The sequence below is a fragment of the Hyperolius riggenbachi genome, chromosome 2, assembly GCF_040937935.1.
Source record: "Hyperolius riggenbachi isolate aHypRig1 chromosome 2, aHypRig1.pri, whole genome shotgun sequence".
Lineage (NCBI taxonomy): Eukaryota > Metazoa > Chordata > Amphibia > Anura > Hyperoliidae > Hyperolius > Hyperolius riggenbachi.
In genome coordinates this window covers 409516980-409528141 of record NC_090647.1, presented here as the reverse complement: position 1 = coordinate 409528141, position 11162 = coordinate 409516980, and the positions used below count along the sequence as shown (strand labels likewise).

Below are 11162 nucleotides of genomic sequence, written 5' to 3'. Positions count from 1 at the left end.
CTCACCCATACTGTTGAATGGTAATATAAAAGGAATGAATTAGTTAAAAAAAATACGTAGATGAACAGAGTGTGGAAAAGTGACAGGTAGACACAAGTAGAGAAAAGACTGTGATCTGGCTTCCATTAACTGAAATATATTAAATTCAATCTCAAATCTGGTTACTTTTTTTAAATATTCAGGATGTCTACTTTTTTTTTTTTTTGGGCTGACAAAATATTATGTGAATTGCTTACAATTATTTCACTTCATAATTTTAGCACACAATAAAAATATATCACATATTACCAGAAAGTCCATTTTACAATTTTTCAATCCAGTTGTCTTTACGTAATGAGTCTTTAAGAATTGCATTCCTCACAGTGACAGGAAAGAATATAACGGTATGTAGCTGTAAGGCGGAGTCCTCCAGAACAGCGGAGGCGTATTGCTTTTAACTTGGAAGTCTGAGGCCTGCAACAATGACATGTGGAACGAAATGGTTGCTTTAAAACAGTGCTGAAGGACACAAGAGGGTCAGAGCGGGAAGTTTGACTGCAGCGTCCTTCACAACGAGCTAGCAGTACCATCTGCAAGGACAAAAAGACATGCATTAGAATTTCAATTGCCACATTCATGAGGTGCTTATACTGATAGTAAACATGAAAAAGCATATATTATATACAGGTTTTCTAAACCATATTTCAGTATATATCAAAACACTGTAGGAGGCGCCCTCAATTTTGTTATAACATATACAACCAAATCATAGGTAAGCGTAGTGTGTCTTACCTGTTATGAAGGCTCGTACACACGTAATTCATATAAATTGGGTTTATTTTATAGCACTAAGAGCTAGACAACGCGTTTCGCGACCACAAGTCGCTTCTTCAGGTCAAATTAAGTGCTTAAAGAGAAGATAAAAAATGGCGCTCAGGCTAAAACATTTCATATCAGAAACAATTAAAACAGTAATCCAACAATACATGTATAAATTCATAAAAATCCACATACGTATATACACATATATACACATATACACTCATCCTTACTAACAATAAAAAATAAAAAACGTATACGTGACTAGCAAATTAAAATAGAATAAAATTCTACGCATAAACTTCATCAATAAAAATAATCCTATTTCTAACAGTAATCCATATTCATATACCTGTGTAATTAATCACCAAGGGATGTGAAAACTCGGTACCAGAGTTGGGATAAAGTATATCTATATGAATGCAGCAGGGTGCAGGGGATTTACAGATTCAACCTTACTATAGGGTCTCCAATTCAAAGCAGAGGCTGGTAAAGGATGGACATACAACGTTGTACATAATCAAGCATATAGCATTATACATGATCCATCATAGGGTTACTTCTGGTAGAAAGGGGGGACTAGGATGGAAGTACAGAAGGTCCCATGTTTAAGTGTAACTGGAGAATGTATGTAACCAGGAGTATTCGTATAATACAGTCCCCGGCACCTAACACTAGTTGTTTGCAGTAGAGGGTGGCAGAAAGTAACCAGATGTGAGGGGCTAGGTAAAGCTTACCTGTTTGACAGAAGATGTGCAGCATGGGCGCCATATGTGCGCTCCGCCACGCAGCCCCTTAAGAGGCAAGTGGCCGCAGCCAGAGCGCCTGTGGGCGCGGAAGTCCGAGATCCCCATGACATCACTTCCGTTAGGAGTTTGTCATGGACAGGGGGAATGTACGAGCGGCCGCCATCTTGCGTGTGGCGGCCGCTCCTGATGACAAGAGTGTGTTGTGGATAGGGGGAGTATACGAGCGGCCGCCATCTTGCGCGTGGCGGCCGCTCCCAATAACAAGAGGAGTATGTGTCATCGAGAGGGGAGTGCACGAGCGGCCGCCATCTTGCGTGTGGCGGCTGCTCCTAAATGACTAGAAGAGCATGCGAGGGCGTCCACTAGATGGACGCCCTCGCATGCTCTTCTAGTCATTTAGGAGCAGCCGCCACACGCAAGATGGCGGCCGCTCGTGCACTCCCCTCTCGATGACACATACTCCTCTTGTTATTGGGAGCGGCCGCCACGCGCAAGATGGCGGCCGCTCGTATACTCCCCCTATCCACAACACACTCTTGTCATCAGGAGCGGCCGCCACACGCAAGATGGCGGCCGCTCGTACACTCCCCCTGTCCATGACAAACTCCTAACGGAAGTGATGTCATGGGGATCTCGGACTTCCGCGCCCACAGGCGCTCTGGCTGCGGCCACTTGCCTCTTAAGGGGCTGCGTGGCGGAGCGCACATATGGCGCCCATGCTGCACATCTTCTGTCAAACAGGTAAGCTTTACCTAGCCCCTCACATCTGGTTACTTTCTTCCACCCTCTACTGTGAACAACTAGTGTTAGGTGCCGGGGACTGTATTATACGAATACTCCTGGTTACATACATTCTCCAGTTACACTTAAACATGGGACCTTCTGTACTTCCATCCTAGTCCCCCCTTTCTACCAGAAGTAACCCTATGATGGATCATGTATAATGCTATATGCTTGATTATGTACAACGTTGTAGGTCCATCCTTTACCAGCCTCTGCTTTGAATTGGAGACCCTATAGTAAGGTTGAATCTGTAAATCCCCTGCACCCTGCTGCATTCATATAGATATACTTTATCCCAACTCTGGTACCGAGTTTTCACATCCCTTGGTGATTAATTACACAGGTATATGAATATGGATTACTGTTAGAAATAGGATTATTTTTATTGATGAAGTTTATGCGTAGAATTTTATTCTATTTTAATTTGCTAGTCACGTATAAGTTTTTTATTTTTTATTGTTAGTAAGGATGAGTGTATATGTGTATATATGTGTATATACGTATGCGGATTTTTATGAATTTATACATGTATTGTTGGATTACTGTTTTAATTGTTTCTGATATGAAATGTTTTAGCCTGAGCGCCATTTTTTATCTTCTCTTTAAGCACTTTATTTGACCTGAAGAAGCGACTTGTGGTCGCGAAACGCGTTGTCTAGCTCTTAGTGCTATAAAATAAACCCAATTTATATGAATTACGTGTGTACGAGCCTTCATAACAGGTAAGACACACTACGCTTACCTATGATTTGGTTGTATATGTTATAACAAAATTGAGGGCGCCTCCTACAGTGTTTTGATATTTACTAAACACCCCACTAAGTGGGGGTATACTTACTGTAAGCCTATTTATAGTAGTACTTTTGTTGGGAGCAGCGACCGGACAAGGCCGAGTGGAGACGGTACTTCTCCACATGTTCTGATGGTGGTTGCTTGAACAGCAACCCAGAATTGTGAGTATATCTTGTCTCTAATAGACCATCTCACACAACGTTAATACACGATATTGGGCTCCCGGTGTCCCTGTGTTTTTTTATCTCTACTAGTCTGATTACATATTTCAGTATAGACATTTATGTGAGTTTCAGGACATTGCAATGTACCTGAGGTGAGAGGGATATGGAGGCTGACATATTTTCATTTCCTTTTAAATAATGTTGCCTGGCAACCCTGTTGATCTTTCTGGCTACAGTAGTGTCTAAATTACACACATGAAATAAGCATGCAGCTAATCTTGTAAGATATTTGTCAGAAACCTCTAATCTGCATGCTTTTCAGGGCCTATGGCTAAATGTATTAGAGGCAGTGGATCAGCAGGACAGACATGCATGTGAATCTAGACAGAGAAGGAGCGCTCCATAGTACATTACCATAAAACCAGCTTTATTCGCAAGAAATACTTACAAGATGTGCAAATTAAAATCGCTTATCAGCGGTGAGGCTAGTCCGGTAGCAGATACACACACGCTGTGGCCAGCAGCGCGGTCTCCGGTGTCCCAGGAGCTCGTCTCGTAAGGGAATGGGCGTGGCCTACTCACGGCATGCTTGTGATGTCATTACGCGTTTCGGCGATTTGCGCCTTCGTCAGATGACGTCACCAGCACAGGCACGCCTTATTTATGCTCAGCCAAAGCCATGGTCATGGTAACCTGTGCGGCGGCTGTGGGGAAAAAGTGCAGGTGGTTTTGGGCTTTGCTACATTAGGCTTTGCTACATTATTGTTTCAGTTGCTAGGAGTAGAGATGGCCCGAACCTCCGATTTTCGGTTCCGCAAAAGTTCGGTTCGCACAAACTTTCGCGAATCGCAATAGACTTCAATGGGGAGGCAAACTTTGAAAACTAGAAACATTTATGCTGGCCACAAAAGTGATGGAAAAGATGTTTCAAGAGGTCTAACACCTGGAGGGGGGCATGGCAGAGTGGGATAGACGCCAAAAGTCCCGGGGGGGAAAAAACGGATTGGACGCAAAGCAGCGTTTAAGGGCAGAAATCACATTGGGCCTGATTCACAAAGCGGAAAAAGCTGCTGAAAAGCTTTATGGAGATGAAGATTTCATTTTTCAGCACCACCTGGCACCTGCTCACAGTGCCAAAACCACTGGTAAATGGTTTACTGACTATGGTATTACTGTGCTCAATTGGCCTGAAAACTCTCCTGACCTGAACCCCATAGAGAATCTGTGGGATATTGTGAAGAGAAAGTTGAGAGACGCAAGACCCAACATTCTGGATGAGCTTAAGGCCACTATCGAAGCATCCTGGTCCTCCATAACACCTGAGCATTGCCACAGGCTCATTGCCTCCATGCCACGCCGCATTGAAGCAGTCATTTCTGCAAAAGGATTCCCGACCAAGTATTGAGTGCATAACTGAACATAATTATTTGAAGGTTGACTTTTTTTGTTTTAAAAACACTTTTCTTTTATTGGTCGGATGAAATATGCTAATTTTTTGAGATAGGAAATTTGGGTTTTCATGAGCTGTATGCCAAAATCATCAATATTAAAACAATAAAAGGCTTGAAGTACTTCAGTTGTGTGTAATGAATCTAAAATATATGAAAGTCTAATGTTTATCAGTACATTACAGAAAATAATGAACTTTATCACAATATGCTAATTTTTTGAGAAGATCCTGTACTTCCGCCCTTTCTTATATGGATAGTTATGCACAGGCGCGCCGCTCGCTCCGAGTGAGATGAGCGGTGTCATTGCGTACATGCGTGGCCACGCATGAGGGATAGGAAGCAATTATGAATTGTTACGTACGGGGTACTATTTAGACGCGCACTTTGCACCATACAAGCCCCTCTTGAAAAAGCGGCAGGAGCCGCGATACGCGTGGAGGGGGCCCTGGGGACCGCGTGCATCACCACACTTACGGGCAGGTAATACCTAGATCCTTTTATTCTTATTCACTGTCTCTCTGGGAGCGCTGACTGGCCAGTGTTATTTATATGGAGCACCATTATTATCTATGCTGTACAAGAGGTCAGAGTACTGTTTCATTGTGCTAGTCATTATGTTTTCGCTGATCAGGGAGCTGTACAGCTATTTATGTTATTGAGTCTTTCTTGATGTGTACAGATTCAGTTACAGTGATATTGACAGATATATTTGTATTACTGCCTTATGATTGTGTTAGCTGCCTTTTGTTGCAGCAACTATAGTACATCTTGATTTTGTATTTATGCTACTGATTCCCCAGGGTCTATGACCCATATTTTAAGTGTTTTTATTGTTATTGTTTGGTCTTTGTGTTTGAATAAAGATAATATTTTGAAGTAGTATTTGGCATTGTGGACATCTACTTATTCCTCATGCAGATGATATTTTCTTTTTTATTATATAAACTCAGTTTAGGCGTGATAAGTTTAGGTGTGATAAGTTTAGGTGTGATAAGTTTAGGCGTGATGACTATAACACCAACTGGGTTAGCACCGCAGTGCACAGCTGATCAAAAGTTTTGCGCTAGGAAAGTCTGGTGCACTTCGCATAGAGTTTAATGGCGCTGCTTTGCGTGCGGGACTTTGCGCGCGATCTAAACTTATCTAAACTTATCACGCCTAAACTTATCATGCCTAAACTTATCATGCCTAAACTTATCACCAGTGGTGCTCAGCAGAGCTCGAATATTCGAGTAGCTCGAATATTCTAGCTCTTTTTCAGCTATTCGAGCTCGGTATTCGAGCTCCGAATAGCTGGAGCTATTCGAATGGGCTATTCGAGTGAACTCGAATAGCCCATTCACTATTCGCGCTATTCGAGCTAACAGCGCTATTCGAGCTCGAATAGCGTCATAGCCCAGATTGATGTCCTTAGAGCCAATCAGAGGGCTCCCAGGCCCTCTGACGGCAGCCAATCACTGAGGGGGACCCTGGCCAGCCCCTACCCTATAAATAGCGGCCGCCATGTTCCGTTTCTCTGTCCTTGCCCGACTTTGCACAGAGAGAGATCTGCTCCTTTGTGCGTTGGCTTAGCAAGAGCTTTATTGTGGTCATTTACCTAGCGTTTTTGCTCACATACACCTCCTATATACACCTATATTGTTGTTAGTTAGATAGACATTGTATTTTAGTTAGTAGCTTTTGTGTTACATAGAGAGAGACTCAGACAGCTGCTGCAGGCTTACAGCTTTAGGCCTCAGGGCCTTGCCTGTGTGGGCAGCTGTTCTCTCCTGTCCTCTGTTTATTTCTCATCTATACCAGTATTTCTGCTGTCCTTTAGTACTGATTGATTGTATTTTGTATTGTAGTTATATACTGTAACTGTACTAGGACACTCACTCAGTCACTGTTCATAGGCTACTAGCTCCTGCGTGTGTGTGCACTCACTGTCTGTGTACTGTACACACACTCTTTTTCCTTCTGAATAGTTATATACTGTAACTGTACTAGGACACTCACTGACTGTCACTGTTCATAGGCTACTAGCTCCTGCGTGTGCGTGCACTCACTGTCTGTGTACTGTACACACACTCTATTTCCTTCTGAATAGTTATGTACTGTAACTGTACTAGGACACTCACTCACTGACACTGTTTATAGGCTACTAGCTCCTGCGTGTGCGTGCACTCACTGTCTGTGTACTGTAGTGTACACACACTCTATTTCCTTCTGAATAGTTATATACTGTAACTGTACTAGGACACTCACTCACTGACAAAGTTCATAGGCTACTAGCTCCTGTCTGTGTACTGTACACACACTCTTTTTCCTTCTGAATATTTATATACTGTAACTGTACTAGGACACTCACTGTCACTGTTCATAGGCTACTAGCTCCTGCGTGTGCGTGCACTCACTGTCTGTGTACTGTACACACACTCTATTTCCTTCTGAATAGTTATATACTGTAACTGTACTAGGACACTCACTGTCACTGTTCATCGGCTACTAGCTCCTGCGTGTGCGTGCACTCACTGTCTGTGTACTGTACACACACTCTATTTCCTTCTGAATAGTTATATACTGTAACTGTACTAGGACACTCACTCACTGACACTGTTCATAGGCTACTAGCTCCTGCGTGTGCGTGCACTCACTGTCTGTGTACTGTAGTGTACACACACTCTATTTCCATCTGAATAGTTATATACTGTAACTGTACTAGGACACTCACTGTCACTGTTCATAGGCTACTAGCTCCTGCGTGTGCGTGCACTCACTGTCTGTGTACTGTACACACACTCTATTTCCTTCTGAATAGTTATATACTGTAACTGTACTAGGACACTCACTCACTGACACTGTTCATAGGCTACTAGCTCCTGCGTGTGCGTGCACTCACTGTCTGTGTACTGTACACACACTCTATTTCCTTCTGATTACTGATTGATTATTGTAATTTATGGTTGTACTTACTGTTACTACTTACTGTACTAGTAGGGACACTCAGTCACTGTTCATAGGCTAGCTCCTGCGTGTGCGTGCACTCACTCACTGTCTGTGTACACACACTCTATTTCCTTGTGATTATTACTACTGATTATTGTAACTTCTAGTTGTACTTACTGACTCTGTTACTACTTACTTACTGTACTAGACACTCACTCAGTCACCTCGCCCACCAACCCACTCCATTAAAGTACCCCACTTTTCACCCGCCCTTTTAAAAAACTTTTGTGTTTACGGTCAAAACATCGAAGATGTCTGGAAGTGGCAGCCAGCGCAGTTTGGGCAAGGGGAAGGGCAGCAAGGGAATCAGGAGGAGAGGGAGCAGCATTGTGGCAAGCCGCGGGCGCGGCCGCGCCACCATGCACAGTTCCGCAGCAGCAGCAGCAGCGTCAGTGGCTAACATTCCTCCTATAGCCACTGGCCGTGGACGCCTTGGGTGCCGCCCAGCAGGAGCATCTGCAACTCACGCTGCAGAGACACAGCAGCAGCGTGTAGCACCTGCTTCGATTTTCCTCCAGCCGGGTCGGAAATGTCCCATTGAGGAAAAGGATGCAGACACTGTGGTGCAACTGATGACGGAGGATGAGCAGCCCGCCATCAGCTCTGCATCCGAGGCCTCCACCCTCACCACCACCACCCCTGTTCGCAGCAGCCGCCCAGCAGGGCCTGGGGAGGAGGCCAGTTCACCGTCAGTCGCCGACCTGTCACTCAGCACTCTTTTGACCCCAGGCATGATGAGTCAATTGTCTGCTGTTGTTGGCGATTTGGAGGAGGAGATGCTGATGGGCACTTTGGGGGATGAGGGATTGGACAGCAAGACTGTGGCGACAGTCAAGCAGCCCATTAATGCATCAGGAGAGGAGTTTGGGGGGTCATCATCCCAGCAGGACATGTTTCAGGAGGGGGAGGATGATGATGACACGGTGACAGACAGAGACTGGGTGCCACCAGCTCCAGGGGATGTCGTCATCAGCAGCTCTGAGGAGGAGGAGGAGGATGCGCTTGTGGGCCTTGCAAGGAGGTGCATCATTGCAAGCATTGACAGCAGTAGGCAGGTCCCCCAGCCTGCTGGTGTCTCAGGCTCAGCAGCAGCAGCAGCAGCATCTGCCAGTACCACCACCAGCCGCACCCAAGCCCCCCCCCCCAACCACCACAGGGAGACAGGCAGCAGCGGTTCCATGCCGTAGGGGGTTGTTTTTGTCACCAATCTGGCGCTTTTTCACCATGCCCACAGTGTACAGCAAGTACGCCACTTGCAACCACTGTCAGCGGAAATTGAGCAGAGGTGCAGACCCCTTAAAGTTCAGCACCAGCTCGCTCATCAACCACCTTGCTGCGAAACATTTCCACCAGCATGAGGAGTTCCAGAGGCTGAAGGCATCTGGTGCTGGCAGTGGCACCACACCCATCACTGCACAGCCTTCAGCAGCAGCAGCAGCAGCAGCAGCAGCAACAGCAGCCACCCGCCCTCCTGCTCCTCCAGCAGCACCAGCAGGAGTGCAGAAACGCACTGCTCCTCCCCCCTCTGCAACTCCTGCCGCCGACACTGAGGCCTGTTCTGGCAGCCAGTCCTCAGTGGCCTCCTCTGCTGTGTCTGCTGATTCCCGTGCCAGCAAAAGGCCACGCCAGAGCCTTTTGAGCGAGTCCTTCCAGGGGGTGGTTAGGGCTCTGCCTCCCAGCAGCCGTCGCGTGCGGCAGCTGAACGGCTTGCTGGCACGGGCCATGTGCTCCCAACTCCTGCCGTACATGCTCGTGCAGGAGGGGAGCGACATTCGTGCGCTGCTTGCTTGCGCAGCCCCAGACTGGCAGCTCCCCAGCAGACACTTCTTCGGCCGCAAGGCCATTCCTGCACTGCACCGCTTTGTGATGGCCAATGTAGAGCGAGGGCTGGAGCACGCGGTTGGTGAAAGGGTCCACGTCACCATGGACTCCTGGAGCAGCCACTTCGGGACAGGCCGCTACCTGTCCTTCACTGTCCACTGGGTCAGCTTGGTGGAAGGGGGTGAGGATGGGAGAGCAGCAGCGGGCACAGCAGCAGCAGCAACACAGTGGGTGGTGCCACCCCGCAGGGTCGGGGGAACTGCAGCAGGTTCCTCCGATCCTCTGCCATCCTCCAGCACACCTGGCCAAACCCCCCGCCTCAGCAGCAGCGTGAAGGCCCGCCACTGCCAAGCGCTGCTGCACTTGGTCAGCCTTGGGAAGACCAAGCTGACGGCAACCCATGTGTTGGCCAAACTCCAGGAGCAGGAGAGGATTTGGCTGACCCCCAGAGGCCTCAGAGTCGGAGAGGTGGTGGCCGACAATGGGGCCAATCTGGTTGCCGCAATAGACAGGGGAAACCTGACCCACATCCCCTGTCTTGCCCACGTGCTGAACCTGGTGGTGCAGAAGTTCTTGCGCACCTACCAGGGGATGGGCGAACTGCTGGAAACGGCAAGGAACGTTGTGCGTCACTTCCGGCGCTCGGCTGCAGCCTGTGCGAGCCTGGAAGACGTGCAAAAGGAGCTGGAGCTGCCACGCCATCGGCTGATCCTTGACGTTCCGACTCGCTGGAACTCCACCCTGGCGATGTTGGAGCGTCTGGTTGAACAGAAGCACGCTGTCAACCAGTACCTGCCCAGGCCACTGTTTCCGCCGCTCAGAGAAGGTACAAGACCAGCAACATCCCATCCATCGTCCCCGATGATGACTGGAGGCACATGCAGCAGGTGTGCTTAGTGCTGGCTCCCTTTCTGCAGGCCACTAACATGGTGAGCAGGGACCATGCTATGGTCTGCGAGTGGGTGCCCCTGGTTTGTCTGCTGAACAGGGCCCTCGATGCTTTGCTGGAACAGGGAGCGGCAGCCTTGGACCAGCAGGAGCGGCAAGCAGCTGCACAGTCCATCTCTGAGGGGGAGGAGGAGGAGGACTTGGTGGAGGTCCCTGACCTTGCTGCTGATGAGGGGGATCAGCACAGCGCAGCTGAGTTGGTGCGGGGGTGGAGAGAGGATGAGGCGGCAGAGGAGGAGGATGAGGAGGACAGCACTGCCGTCGATGTGCCAGCAGACGTGGCCCGCCTCTTCCCAATGGCAGCGCACATGCTGACGTGCCTGCGCAGGGACCCCAGGATGATCCAGATGAAGCAGAGGGAGGACATCTGGATCAGCATGATGTTGGACCCGCGCCTCAAGGGGAAGTTGAGCCAGTTCCTGCCGCCTGCAGGAGGAGACCCAGCGCAACAAATAAGGAGCTTGCAGCAGGCCCTTGTTGAGCGCTTGGAGGAAGCCTTCCCCCAGCCTTCCACCCCCACTGTCCAGCCAGCACAGAGGCAGCAGCAGGTGCCTGCATCCAGCAGCAAGCGCCCCACAGACCTGCTGTCTCTCAGCCACGAGCTCTACAGGACTGTAGAGGCTCCGGCAGCAGTGACTAGAGAGGAGGTGCATGCAGCAGCATCCTCC

General features: G+C 48.1%; 1 protein-coding gene across 2 annotated transcripts in view; it reads right to left on the bottom strand.

Moving 5' to 3' along the window:
* Positions 1 to 264: 264 nt before the first annotated feature.
* Positions 265 to 11162, bottom strand: part of NDP (norrin cystine knot growth factor NDP) — a 300917-nt gene continuing 290019 nt past the window's right edge. For both annotated transcript variants that reach the window (XM_068265598.1, XM_068265599.1), the window contains one exon: positions 265 to 569. In XM_068265598.1, coding sequence (XP_068121699.1) covers positions 342 to 569 — 228 coding nt within the window. In that variant the 3' untranslated portion in view covers positions 265 to 341. The remainder of the gene's footprint in view (positions 570 to 11162) is intronic.